General features: G+C 50.1%; 1 protein-coding gene and 1 pseudogene across 1 annotated transcript; one reads left to right on the top strand and one right to left on the bottom strand.

The window, feature by feature from the left end:
* Window positions 1-1,554: 1,554 nt before the first annotated feature.
* On the bottom strand, window positions 1,555-3,440 carry Ciao2b (cytosolic iron-sulfur assembly component 2B). The gene is made up of 5 exons (XM_090357505.1): window positions 3,240-3,440; window positions 3,004-3,083; window positions 2,679-2,804; window positions 2,224-2,269; window positions 1,555-1,789 (listed from the first exon to the last, which is right to left on the bottom strand). The coding sequence occupies exons 1-5, from the start codon at window positions 3,379-3,381 to the stop codon at window positions 1,692-1,694; spliced, it is 492 nt and encodes a 163-aa protein (XP_090213631.1). The 5' UTR covers window positions 3,382-3,440; the 3' UTR covers window positions 1,555-1,691.
* Window positions 3,441-5,970: 2,530 nt separating this feature from the next.
* Window positions 5,971-14,518, top strand: LOC150047020 (cocaine esterase-like; annotated as a pseudogene).
* Window positions 14,519-14,524: the final 6 nt, after the last annotated feature.

The following is a 14,524-nucleotide window of genomic DNA, read 5'->3' as shown; positions in this document are numbered from 1 at the left end:
GGCCTCTAAGGCTTCATTCATTCATTCATTCATTCATTCTTCTGATCTATACTCAGTACCTGAGTATATATAGTCCTTTTGCCAGAGGCAAGATAATGAGAATAGACATGGCTGGGCTTGTTCATGTGTCAGCTGATCCCTAGATCAATCTCATTTAGCTATGATTTGTTATTCCTGTTTTGTAGACATGGTAACAGAGGCCAGAGGGGTCACTGGCCAGAAATAGCAGAGCCAGATATACCTAGTGGAGGGTTTCAGAGAACTTAAAATTCTTCCCCCACTGTGCTCCTGCGTCCTCACACAGCAGCTGGGGTTCCAGAAAGTTCCCTGGGTGCTGGCCCAGTATGCACAGATGGTGTCCCACAGGCAGCCAGAGGCCAGGCATCGATGAGTCAAAACTGTCAAGGGGACTGTCTGAAATGCCAGCTGTGGCATGAACAGCTTGGTGTCCCTTACCCAATCATGCTTCGGCTGCCAAGAGGGCCAATGGAATGACTCAGTGACACTTCCCTTCCCAGTGACCCTCTGATTCCAGCTGAACAGACACCACATCCACCTCAAACAGATGGGGTAGAGGTAAGGGTAGAGGCCACATGTGATGTTTACAATTCAGGAAGGCTACCGGGGCGGATAACCTGATCAGGCACAATGCCTGCCCAGGGCCTTCAGCTCCCCATCTGTACAATGGGTGTCTAATCCCAGGAAGATCACCTGTATTATTTATATCCCCTACAGAGCAGTCCCAAGAGACTGTCACAACTATCCCCAAATCACATATGAAGTGTGACAGGGACTGTAACCTTCACTTGTCCAATTTTGAACAATCAGTTCGAGAGCATACTCTCAGTCATCAGTGAGCTGTGACAACTGAAGGTGGGATATGGGCTAGGCCTAGGCTTTTCTATGGAGATCACAGCGCCCCCTGCCAGATGCTCAGATTCCCTTACCTCCTAAGCTGTGTTAAAAACTATTCTAGAACTCAATTTCATCACAGACAAAGAAAAACAACTGCCACATAGAGATGGATGGAAAACTGCATACAGTAAAGCTAAACAGTAAACTCCTGGGTCCAATGCCCACTCTTAGGACAGGCACCGTATTGTCAGTGGGCCATCGAGACCAGATTTGTACAGGCTGTAATCCGAGATAGATGGGAGGTCAGGAGGATTGTATTCAGACAAGAAATTTCATGAGACTTTCATCTCAACTAGTAGAAATCTTGGGCACAGTGCTGCATATCTACCATCTCAGCAGAGGCACAAATAGGAGGATTGTGGTCCAGATCAGTCCAGGCATAAAGTGAAATCTTATATGAAAAATAAAGCAAAAGTGACTAGAGATGTGGTTGCATCTGCTTAGCAAGCACAAGGCATGAGTTCAAACCCCAGTACTATGAACAAAACAAACAAAACAAAACATGATGATGTGTGCCTGTAACCCACCTACTCGGGAGCTGAAGGTAGGATTCACCCTACAGGGACACCCACTGCCACTGCCTCTCTCCTAATCCCACATGATTCCACCAAGACAAAGTCACTAAGGTATGCTAGAAAATGAATATAAATTAAGGATTTATTATAAAATGCAAAACGTTAATTTCTCAGTCAGTGATTCCAGAAAACAAAGTCATGAGCCCTGGGTGGAGCTGGAGCCAGGACACCAGTGTGCAGTCTGAGGGCCAAAAGCTAAGCTTAGGAGCGAGCTGACAGACACTGATTCACAACTTCCAGCAGGTGGGTGTTCTCCAGGGCAGCTGCTACTCGCTCCTTATCTGCAAGCTGTTTGTTCACTGCATGAAAAGAAAGGGCGAGAAAGGCAGAATCAAAGACAGCTCTGGCTAAGCTGCTAGCTAGCCCACCATCTGAGCATTTTATCCCCACCAATAAGGCTATCTTCTATAACCAGGACCCCATATCCTAATCAGACAACCCAACCAGCCACATAAGCTCACAGCTATCCTGTGGTCTTAGAACTGCCTCTCACTGCCTCCAATATTGCTGAAACCTGACACAACTGTCCTGTGTACTTGGGGAGTGGGGGGGGGGTTGTACATGATAAGCAGGAGACTGAAGTCAGGTGAATTTTGTTGCAGGCTACCATCTCACCAACAATTTCGTTCACCTAATCCTCGATTCCCAAATCTTTCCCTACAAACTGCTGTGGCACCCAGAGTACCTTGAACAAGGCAGGATCCCAGGACATCTCTCAACAGCCCCCACTTACCTGCATGCTCCGAGGCATGGGTTCCTGGGGTAATGTGCACATCCATCTGGGAAGGAAACAACCTCAGCCTGAGCACTCACCCATTTCTGTGCCCCATAAACCCTCCATTACTACTTCCACTGTAGTCTTCCTCCTAATCATGCCTCTGGGCTCTGTCCACCAAATTCACCCACAGCCATTCCAACTCTACCCAAAGGAAAGATCCAAATCCACCTATACCTCCTTCCTGCCTTTCCTGCCACATTCCTCCCTACTTTTTTTTTTTTTTTGTCATTTTCCAGCTCAGATCTCTCCCATTGTCACATCAACTTGGAGATTTTTCACCCACTTGCATCTCTGCTAGTTGGGATCCTTCTAGGTCCCAACTCGGATGTCTTCATGTTCATGTTCTTCCAGTCCCCTCCTCCTTAACAGTAGACTCCTTCCCCCCCCCCAGGGGTTCAACTCCAACTGACCTTGAAACGCTGAGGAAGGGATCGCAGAAGCTTGACTTTGATGGACAAACCAATAAGGGTGGCCATGCTGCAGTGCGGAATGGTGGGCGTGAAGGCCACTGCCACTGTGCTCTCAGGGTCACTAACCTGGAGGGAGGTGTTGGGGGGGGGGGGAGGCGATGTCAGACACCAGTCACAGTCCGCCCCAGTCCTGATGCCCTCCAAGCGGGTTGCTGTGGGAAAATCGCCTCATCTCGATAAGATTTCAACTTCACTATCCCTAAAACGGCCTGGTAAAGATCGGCCCTCACCCCCATATCAGACACGGAGGCTGGGAGTACCTCACCTGAACCCGAACTTGCTCAACTACGTTCAGCTCCTCTAGCGTCAGGGGATGCTCAGGGTCGTTGATGGAGCGAATGAGATGTGGTACGTGAAGGAAAAGATGGTTCTGTGTGTCGGTCCACTCAGCACTCAGCCAGCGGTCAGGTATCCATCACTCTTCCGCGCTCCGCCCCGTCCCCCCCACCCCCGCCCCGCCCCGCCCCGCCCGCAGCCCCGCAGCCCCGCAGCGGCGGATATCGAAGATCTCGCGCGCGTCGATGCTGTCGGGAACCTCCTCGTCCTCCTCGCCGGCCGTCACGGGCCGCTCCCCAGAGCGCTCATAGATGAGGGGGTTTGCATTCTCCAGGAGACCGCCGCCGCCGCCGCCGCCGCCTACCATCCCGCCACCGCGGCCGACCCCAGCCGGCGCTCACTTCCGCTCCTGAGAGCCCACTTCCGGAGAACGGGACGGGGTGGGGGGGGGGCGCGTGGGGCGGCTACGGCAGCGCGCGAGGGACACGGCGCGCGGTTCGGACTCAGCCTGGCTCCGCGCGCTGGCCTCGGGGACCGAGGGAAACGCGGTTTGCTCCCGCAAGGCCCTGGGAAGGGAGCCGGGTGAGGCGGGGCCGTGCGATCCTGCGGAGCCTCGACCGCCGCCGAGGGCGTTTCTCTGTGGGCACGACGGGCTAACCGAGGCTGAGTCCCGGGGCCGCCCGGGGCCTACGACACTCCGACACGGAGCTGGGGAAGCTGGGAAAGGTTGACGGGTTCGAGCGGGGCCTCGACCGCACTCGGGACGCGGAGAGCTGGCCGTGGCAGGGCTGGGACAGACAGCTCTGGAGAGGTTGAGTGTCTGGACCGCTACCCCGCCTTCTCTAGTGCCGGGGAAGAGCCGAGCTGACAGCTTCACCCTGGGCGGGGTAGGCGCGGGGGGAGAGCTAGATAAAAGAATAAAGGAGCCAGTGTATCTCACAAACTCTGTTTTGGTTCTGATTATAATAGTGATTTAGCTGCTTTTCTTTTTGCATGTGTCCATGGTAACCTTCCTTGCAGAAACCCAAATAAGCACAAATGAATGTAAAGTGCCGGTGAGGCCTGGGACCCCACGGTCCCCCTCCCCACCCTGTCTGTCTGTCTCTGTGATTGTCTCATTTTCATCGGCTGGCCTCCCATCACACTCCCTTGTGATTAGCAACACCAGGTGTACAGACTGGCTGCTGCTATCCCAGCAGAGTTCTTGGTGTCTGTGAATCTCCCAGTGATGTGCCTGCTAACCCTGGGGAACCGTAGGGCCCGGAGGAACCTGCAAGTCTCCAGATCCGGGACTGCAGGTACTAGTAAAATGCGTGTCAAGTACATAAGTGACTGGAGATGGGAAGAGTGAAAGCCCTACAAGGGTAAGGTTGTTATGAAGTGCCAAATTCTCATACATTTCAAAAGCAGGGCCATGGCTGAGTGGGGAGGGACAGGTTGCAGATCATCAGACCATGGACTGTAATGGATGGCAGAAATACGGATCACATCCCGGGAAGCTCAAGTGCAGAAGACAAGGAGGAACTTTCAGAACAAAAGGCACAGTCACAACTCCCTGTCCCAGTTCAGGTAGTTCCCTTCACCTCTGTGAAAGGTCAGACCTATTCTCCGTCTCTGGGATTCACTGCCTTCTGCTTCCTCCTTTCCCACTCAGTAACACTCTCAGATGTCATTGCTTCAGTGACAGAAAACATAATGACTCTGGGCTCAGGGAGAGTATCCTGGTAACTCAAGGGCTACACAAGCCATTGAGCACCTTCAAGGAGACCAAGGTGGCACAGGGAGTAGAGAAGGTAGACATGGCCTTTCACTGGCCCCTAACTTCCCAGGAATTTTACCAAGGTCAGTGCTACTCTTTTGCAATGCAAGCCTTGCATAGCGCCTTCTGTTCCTGCCCAGTCCAAACTTCAACATGCTGATCTTGCTGCCGCCACCACTGTGGATGAAACAGCACATTCTGCAGCACTGACAGATGTCTGCGTTCCCATCATGCTGCTAGACCAGCCTGGTGCCCGCTGTGGTCTATGAGCTCCTGTGTTTGCTTCTTCAAGGTGAGTCTCCTCCAGGGGGCGACAGAGAATAAGGTCAGCTCTGCCAAACTGCAGAGAGAGGCAAGGGAGTGGGGGTAGAGGAGGAAGGTGTCAAGGAGGAACACAAAAGTACCAGAGGGTATTTTAGAAACTTGGTTAGGAGACTGTCTCCCTTACTTTACCACAGACCACGAGAACCTGTTGAGTCCCAGCATTATCATCAGCAAGTTCCCCTTTAATGTTTGTCAAGTGGGTACAACTGAGAATTTTATCTTGGCAGTAAAAATAGTGAGGATAGCCACTGAGGGAGAGGTAAAAGGGTAGGTCCTTAAGTGGTAGTCACAAGTGTAATTGAGCGGAATAGCTCTTCTCAAATAGGAGAGGGTCTATGCAGACCCTAAGACCATGACTCCAAGAGTTGAGGGAAGTTGAAGAAGTCCTGGTAATAAATTTGAGTCCTGAGAGCAAGAAGGAGTTTCAGGATGAAGATCACAGTCACAGCTCCCTGTCTGTGCTCCAGTGCTCACTTCTGCCCCATGGAAAGTGGGGTTCACTGTCCATCTGTGGGATCCCAAGCCTGTGTCTCTTCAGAGCAGCCCTGAATTTCTCCACTACAGCCTTCACTTCAGTGAACACAATGAGCTCAGTTCTAGAGACAGTTCCTCATATCTCAAGGGCTGCAGAAACCATACAGCACCTCTGGAGAAAAGCAAAATGGAAGTAGAAGGGGAGGACTCACACCCAGAGTGCTGGTCCAGTGGCCTGTGACTTCTGCCCTGTCAGAAACCACTTTTCCCAGCCCAACCTGGGGCTCCATCTCCTCTGTCAGGTCAAACTTCCTGCTTGCACAGACTCAGGTTAATTATACCTGTTAGTGAGCTGCAGTGTGTCACACAAAGGCACAGAAACAGTTCTGTGAGTTCACCATGTCCCTGGACCGACTTCCTGGCCCGCTGACTGCAGTGATCTGTGGGTTCTCGCTTCTCACATTCCAGATACAGGGTAAGAGTCCTGCAGGGGGCAATAGGGACCAGGGTGAGATATGCCATATTGTGTAGAGCTTGAAACTGAGGAAGGGGAGGGAGGAAAGGGCAAATCATGATAGATACCCCACAAGGCCCTTGGTTATTTCATATTGTTACAGTATCTTACCTTTTTATCTGATATATTGTATATATGGGTTTTTTTTTTTTTGCTTATTTGAAATAGGATAGGGAAGGGGGAAAACAGGGGACAAAAACATGAGAAGGCGTAGCAATGATTGTTAAGTAATACACCTTCTATACAATAAAAAAAAAGTATCCCATAAGGTGCCTGAGTTGCTTCCCAGATATCCCACAGAGGTATCATAGGTGTCTGAGGACATAGAGGAACAAGCCAGCCCACTATGGGAAGCTCAGCAGGACAGAAACCTCTAGGAAGAGGATGGGGCATGGTTGTGTGTGTGTGTGTGTGTGTGTGTGTGTGTGTGTGTGTGTGTGTAAATTCATGGCATTCATTTCTCTATATCTGTGGCTATGACTGGCCATAGTTGCTAATAGCAACAATAGTACCTTAACAATGCCATTTGCTTTTGAATGGGTTGCCTAGAGAGGTACCATGGCATCCTCCAAAGTGGTTCCAGGCAAGATTACTGGCCCTGGTGGTTACATGGGCCCTCAGCAACACAGTCTTAAAGCTGAACTAAAAGACTGTTGGTTCTTCTCACCTATGTATCAGCCCTGGCAAAGGCATAGCTTGGCTTTCTAGAGCATAGGGCATATGCCCTGGCATGCAAGACAATCTTGAGGCCCTTATCAAGAACTCATGCCAGAAATAAACATTGCCCAGGTGTGTGTGTGTGTGTGTGTGTGTGTGTGTGTGTGTGTGTGTGTGTGTGTATGTATATAGCTCTTGACCTTTCACAAAGCCTCTTAGTATGGGCCCTAACAATAGTCTCCATCTAATCTGCCTAAAGTATCTTCCCTTTACCCTACTGATGGGCCTCACCTCACACCTTTCAGGCTCCCTCCCTTACTTTTCTTGATTAGGCTCTGAGAGGTTATCAAGGCCTTCTTAGCAGAAAGATCTGCAAGGTGACTTAAGTATTAAATCATCTTTAATTTGGATTCCTTGGTTAAGAATCTGACAAGAGGCTGGGAGTTTGGCCTAGTGGTTAAAGTGTTTGCCTAGCATGCATGGAGACCCAGGTTTGATTCCTCGGTACCACATACATAGAAAAAAGCCGGAAGTGGTGCTGAGGCTCAAGTGGTAGAGCTCTAGCCTTGAGAAAGTCCAAGGACAGTGCTCAGGCCCTGAGCTCAAGCCCAGGACTGGCAAAAAAAAAGAATCTGACAAGACATAAGCAGACAAGAATCAGGCCCTAGTCTCATGTGTCCTGCCTAGTCCTGGCTACTCACAAGGACCATCAAAGTCACAGGGTCTACTCGACAGTGTCAGGACTTTACCTAAGCACCCTTGCTTTTTGCCTGTTTACTAACTCCCCACTTTCTGGGGTTGGGCATTTTACCTCCTGACATAGGCACACTTGCCCCCATGTGTGGCTCAGTTTCCTTGCACTACTTCACAAAGCGTCCTCTCTGAGGATGAAGCCTCTTCCATGTAAACTGTTCTCTGACAGGAACATATCAACAATGCTTGACTTTTGCTGTAACAAGTATTAGACATCAGTGTCTGATGGCCAGAATGAGGTACATGGTCTGAAATCCCATCTTGCAAGGCATATCAGGTAGCCTGTCTATTCCAAGAGTCAAGGATATGTTGAAATGGATTTGATATTGGTAAATTTCTGTCACTGGATCTGTAAGTAGCTGCTGCCTTGGCCTGGCTACATATCGGGCTCAGTCAAACTTGCTGATTCACTGGGAGTTTGGCCTAGTGGTACAGTGCTTACCTAGCATGCACCAAGACCAGGTTTGATTCCTCAATCCCACATACATAGAAAAAGCCAGAAGTGGTGTTGTGACTCAAGTGGTTGAACTCTAGCCTTGAGAAAGCCCAAGGACAGTGCCCAGACCCTGAGCTCAAGCCCAGGACTGGCAAAACAAACAAACAAACAAACAAACAAACTTGCTGATGCACAAAGATCTGATGGGTGCTCCCTCCCCAGGAGTGCTTGCAACTTTAAATTTTTCTTATAGGAACAGCTCTGGTTTGCCTTTTTGTTTCCTTTCCTTTTCTTTTTTCTTGTTGGAGATAGGGCTTGAACTCAGGGCCTGGGCCCTGTGCTAAGCCTTTTCACTCAAGGCTAGTGCTCTATCACTTTGAGCCCAGTGCCACTTCCGGTGTTCTGGTGATTAATTGAGAGTCTCACAGACTCAGATCTCAGCCTCCTGAGTACTAGGATTGCAGGTGTGATCCAATGGCTCCTGGCTGAGATCTGTCAATTTCTGCAATCTAAAAAATGATATTGTAGGAGAGAGGGCTCCATGAAATGGGACTATGTGTACCTGAAAGTATAACTAGAGGAGTTTCTGGTGTGCCCAATGGGTGCAAACACTCAGGGGTGCCGTGGTTTAAAGTAGAACAAAACCACCATATCCAGGATCTATCTTCAACAACTCTACTGTACATGTTTATGTGTTTTATTTATGTGGACCATAAGGTAACTTCTAATGGATTCCTCCCTCGCTGATACCTGGCACTATAGCAGACTGGACCTTTCATGGTGTGCTCACAGCTCCACAGCTCTCTTCTTGCTACCCTCATCACACTCCTTGCAAAGAAGATTCTTTCTTCTTGGCATTTTGTGGCACACCCACAACTGATGATTGGACATACCAACCCTGATGTGCCTCTCTCCACCCACAGGCCAGGAGCCAGCCAGCCCCATCAGGACCACACACACGGGGCAGGTGCAGGGCAGCCTCGTCCATCTGAAGGACCTCGATGTCGGGGTCCACACCTTCCTGGGAATTCCCTTTGCCAAGCCACCTGTAGGACCACTGCGGTTTGCCCCTCCGGAGCCCCCTGAGCCTTGGAGTGGTGTGAGGGATGGCACCTCCCACCCAGCCATGTAAGTTCTCCCAGGAAGACCAGTGGACTTCAGGGTTTGGGGTGGGTAAGGAGCTCTGAGCTCTGGATTAGGCTGAGTGGTTCTTCCATCTGAACCCCACAGCTAGTTCCATTAGCATATGGGAAATCCTCCCAATGCATTTCTAGAAAAAAATAAGTGGAAGTTCAGAGAGTGTAGCAACTTTGCCAGGCTCAGGGATCAAGTCTTGACGTGCGAACAATATTAGCACTAGGTGCTAAAGAGAGGAATGAAGATAAGCTTCCTTTGTCTCGATTTGGCTTATGCCACTGTTCTCTGGGCAAGGTGCAGGCTGGCTGTAGGAATCTGTAAGAGTCCCTGACTCCAGCAGTCGATGGCACAGATCATTGAGGGGGGCATCGGTGGTGGCTCCTCGGAGAAGCCAAGCTCTACAATCACTGTGCCAACACACAGGGCCAGGTGCCACTGACCCATGAAAAGTCCACGTGCCTCCAACTGGAGACTCTGTGGGAGGATGAGGTTCCCTGAGAATCTAGACTTGGAATGAGGAAGGTCCCACCACCTCGATTTACTCACTTGGCAGCAATCCTGTTCCAGGTCTGAATGGACAATGGGAGAATTGGCAAATGTCAGTCCTTGCAACTGATGGTTCCTATAGTGTCCCCTAGGAGTCAACGCTCAGCCCAGAGAGCCGTAGGATCTAAGCCCCCTATAACCTTGAAGTCTCCCTGTAAGTCAAGGCCTCATCTGAGTCTGAGACTTTAGAGAAGGGTTGTTTATGAACAGGGCATGAGGGATGGTAGAGGCTGAGGATGGCTGGGCGCAAGTCCTAGGGGCTGGTTTCACCACTGTATAATCCTTTGAATAACTGTCTGCCATCGTCTCTAGGTGTCTGCAAAATGCAGAAGCAAATAATGCCATGGCCATGAGCCTGTTGAATATGAGCATGCCTGCCAATCCCATGTCTGAGGACTGCCTGTACCTCAGTATCTACTCACCTGTCCATGCCCACGAGGGCTCTAACCTGCCTGTAAGTATCAGGTCAGGGTCACCTGAAGGTTGGATGGGAGGACATTTCGTGAGACTATTAGAAGAGGCAGACCATCCTGTGGATATGAATAAGAAGGGAGACAGTGAGAGCACTATCAGGGCCAGAAAGCCTTCTTGTCCAGAAAGAGGCTTTATCCTGGCTCTGGAGATCCCAAGTTCTTATGGCTTCCAGAGAACAAGGCCCTTTATACAACTCACTCTACTGACTTGACCCCAGAAGTCCCACTCACATGCTAAAGGGCTGAACTTTGAGGGGAGCCAAGTCTCCAACAATGGCTTATCTGTTGTGTCAATAAGAACAGAGGACAGTAAGGGTGGAATGTAGCTCAAATGGTAGAATACTTGTCTAGCAAGCTCTAAGTCCTAGATTCAATTCCTAGTATAATTAAAAAGAAAATACAGGGGCCAGGAGTGCAGCCTAGTGGTGCAGCCTTGCGTGCATGAAACCCTGGGTTCAATTCCTCAGTACCATGTACACAGAAAAAGCCAGAAGTTGTGCAGCCTTGAGAAAGCCCAAGAAACAGTAGCCCAGCCCTGAGTTCAATCCCAGGACTGGCAAAAGAAAATTCTAGGACAATGGGCATTTGTCTTTTTGAGAGAATTTCCGAGAGACCTTCTTTTACTGACTACTTTAGACGTTTTCTGGGAGAAATGGAACCATGCTTTTATACGTGGCAGATGAAAGCATGAGAGAGCTGGATTCCTAATTGAACTTGGATCTTTAGTCCAAGTAGAGACCATAGGCCCTTCTGGGCTCTGGAAGAAGGGTACTAGCAGAGAGCCAAAGCAATGGAGAGTGTAAAGGGCAGCCCAGGAGGGCCTTGAGTTGGACCAAAACCATTGATATCTGTCTTTACTTCTTCAGGTGATGGTGTGGATCCATGGTGGGGGGTTCATTATGGGTATGGCTTCCTTGTATGATGGATCCAGGCTGGCAGCCACTGAGGATGTGGTGGTGGTCATTATCCAGTACCGCCTGGGAGTTCCAGGTTTCTTCAGGTGAGCCTGGGATTGAGCAGAGCAGTGGAGGCCAAGTAGAGCAATTTCAGCCCTGTGACCCTTGTCTCTGCCACTTCTCAGCACTGGAGACCAGCATGCCACTGGCAACTGGGGCTTCCTGGACCAAGTGGCTGCCCTGCGCTGGGTTTAACAGAATATCGCCCACTTTGGAGGAAACCCCGACCGTGTCACCATTTTTGGTGAATCTGCAGGTGGCATTAGTGCGTCCATACTTGTCCTATCACCCATGTCTCAAGGACTCTTCCATGGGGCCATCATGCAAAGTGGTGTGGCCCTGGTACCTGGTTTCATCTCCAGTTCATCCGAGGTGACTGTCAAGGTGAGTGTCCTCAACCCTCCAGCCCACACCCACTATTCCCCTCTTATCCTCATAGCATCTGCTTCTCTATTTTGTGGGAACAACAAAGACCAAGGAGGTGCCTTGGGAATGTCTCCTTGGGAATTGCTGAGTGGTCAGGGATCAGAATCCACACCTCTCTGCCTTACAGAGTGAGTATGTTCTGTGGCCAGAGTCCCTCATCCTGGACAAAACCATGTAAGCAGGGGGAGTGACCACTCTGGCCGATCACCGAGCATCAGGAAAGTGGGAATAATCTTACTCTCTCAACATCACACTCTATACCCGAGGAGATTTAGGAGCACTTGCACCCATCTGGGTTTGGGCAAACCCACCCTCCTGCCTGGAAGGATGAGGCAGTCCTTGCCTGGTTGCTTTCCAGATGGTGGCCAACCTGTCTGCCTGTGAGCCGGTAGACTCAGAGGCCCTGGTGGACTGCCTGCGGGGCAAGAGTGAAGAGGAAATGCTGGCTATTACCAAGGTCAGACTAAATAGAGTAGATATGAGGAAGGCAGAAAGACCACTGGGCTCTATTGGGAAGAGGTCAATAGTGTATAAAGTAGCCAGTTCTGAATAATCTAAATTCTGTCCATGGCATGGCCTCTCCATGGGTTGCTTTCCTTGTAGCCTTTGATGGAGACCAAGGGAAGCTAAGCCTGGTGTTGGATCTGTTGGGATAGGTTTGAGCCAGCACATGGGCAAGAGTTGAGTACATCAGAAAATGCCTGGAACATGACCTCACTCACTGACCTTGAATGTGTCCATAGGCCCTCACTTTCATCTCTGGTTTGGTGGGTGGAACCTTCCTACTCAGGCACCCTCAGGAGTTGCTGGCCTCTTCTGACTTTCATCGTGTTCCCAGCATCATTGGTGTCAACAATGATGAGTTTGGCTGGATCATCCCCAAAGTGAGGCTCAGTTCTAACTTGGTAGAAGTCTGAGGAATGTATCTGGTATGGTGATGAGGGATTCAAGACTCCATATCCTAAATACCCTCATACCCCAGCTTGAATCTACTTGTCTCTTTTTCACACAGTTCGTGGGCATAGCAGACACTGAGGAGAAAGTGGACAGAAATACCATGCAGGCTGCTCTGCAGAACATGTCAGCACAAATGGTGAGACCCCCCTTGGGTTCTGACCCATGAAGAGGCTCCTCTCACATTCCTGTCCACATACAGAGACTACCAGGAGCAAAGGCCTGTGCTTGTGTGTCTAGGGGGGAAATGAGAGGGTCACATTGGAGTCTGGCCCTTTCCCCAGTATTTTATCCCATCTCCTCACCCAGAGCTGGCCTTCTCCCTGCCACTTTCTGGCTAGCTTGGCTTTCTCTCATCCTCTTGGGACAGAACCTGCCTGCTGAGTGTAATGACCTACCGATGGAGGAGTACATGGGGGACACCGAGGACCCTCGTGCTCTCCAAGCCCAGTTCCACGAGATGATGGAGGACTTCTTGTTTGTGATACCTGCATTGCAAGTAGCACATTTTCAGCGTGAGTACATCTGTAGACTAATCACGTACTGGGCAGCCCAGAGTTATATGTCCCAGGTATGCTCGGTGATGTCCAAATCTCTACCTTTGTCTTTCTTGGACACCTAAAGAGGAAGCAGATTAGCAATATTTAATGACTTGGCCAAATCATATAGCTGGGAAATGCAAAGCCATGTTTCAACCAAGGCCTTTCCAGGCTCCAGCTCCAGCCTGGGGATACCAACCTCACAATCTACATTCCAACCATCTTTGAACATAGCTATGTAGCCAACACTGATAAAGTTGAAAAGTTCTAAGTAATGGAGTTACCATACCAGCTGTAATGTCTCCCATAGGCTCCCATGCCCCAGTTTACTTCTATGAGTTCCAGCATCCACCCAGCTTCTTCAACAAACCACCCCATGTGAAGGCTGACCATAGTGATGAGATTCCCTTTGTCTTCAGATCCTCCTTCTGGGGAGGCAACAGTGAGTCTTTCTGGGTGCTGGGATCCTGAGGTGTCACCATCCATAATAGAAAATGATGACAGAGAGAGGACAGGAGCCATGCTACCATGCAAATACAAGATGGTAGTGAATATTAGAGCCCTTTCCCAAGTAGCCCAGGCTCCCGTTACTTGTTCCCACTTCATAATAGTGTCATGTATGGTGGGCAGATTTTAAAAAGTGTGATTGTTCCTAAATAGCCTCCCCGGGCAGAGATAAGTCTTTCTAGTCCAAGAATAATCCAGAGATAGACATAGCTAGAGGCTGAGATGATTATGGCAGGTTGGGTAACGGGAAGGCCTGCTCTGGAAGCAGGGGAGACGTGAAGACCAGGCCTGATGTTCAGGACCAAGCACAGATGACTGATGAGGATGAGCATGAATGGGTAGAGGAATGTGGTGGCCAAACCCAGCCCCTTGTTTCCTGTGCAGTTGACTTCACTGAGGATGAGGAGCTACCGAGCAGGAGGATGATGAAGTACTGGGCCAACTTTGCTCGGAATGGGTGAGATGGCCCTCAATACCAAGCTTTCTGTGGTGGGCTCCACTTTGAGCTCCCCTTGTCTGTAGTGGCCTCATTAGCATAGGTAGCTCCTTTATCACATAAAAGTACTATCTCTGGACTGAAAGGGGACATTGTGGTGCTGGCTACTGTCTCTTGTCCAGTAACCTAAAAGATGAACTCCAGTTCTGTGGAATAGCACTGGGCACACAATAGTGGAGATTCTTACATTCCTATATCAGAGCTTTCCTTGGACCCATAACCTGCTGGGCTGCCTGGCTTGATCCCCATTGGAAAGTCTTGACCTGGGCACAGCAAGACTTAGACTATCACCCACCCTGTTGGGAGGGTGTGTTTACAGGAACCCCAACAGCGAGGACCTGCTGCACTGGCCCATGTTTGACCAGAATGAGCACTACCTACAGCTGGACATCCATCCTGCCGTGGGCCAGGGCCTGAAGGCCTCCAGGCTGAAGTTCTGGACCAAGACCCTTCCCCAGAAGATGCAGGAGTTCAAAGGAGCTAAGGAGAAGCACCTGGAGCTGTAGTTGTCTATGTCAGGAGGAGTGGGCTTGAATGTGCCCACACATTTACAATGAAA

The sequence above is a fragment of the Megascapheus bottae genome, chromosome 24, assembly GCF_031878675.1.
Source record: "Megascapheus bottae isolate mThoBot1 chromosome 24, mThoBot2.hap1, whole genome shotgun sequence".
Lineage (NCBI taxonomy): Eukaryota > Metazoa > Chordata > Mammalia > Rodentia > Geomyidae > Megascapheus > Megascapheus bottae.
The sequence above is the reverse complement of the archived record's forward strand: the minus strand, read 5'-3'. Positions and strand labels throughout refer to the sequence as shown.

Excerpts from the sequence above, each read along its gene's own strand:
- Ciao2b (XM_090357505.1), bottom strand. The coding sequence starts at position 3,381 with ATGGTAGGCGGCGGCGGCGGCGGCGGCGGTCTCCTGGAGAATGCAAAC. Across the intron at positions 2,805-3,003 it reads TTGAGCAAGTTCGGGTTCAG|GTTAGTGACCCTGAGAGCAC; the intron begins GTGAGGTACTCC and ends ACCTCCCTCCAG. Across the intron at positions 2,270-2,678 it reads CCCTTCCTCAGCGTTTCAAG|ATGGATGTGCACATTACCCC; the intron begins GTCAGTTGGAGT and ends TTTCCTTCCCAG.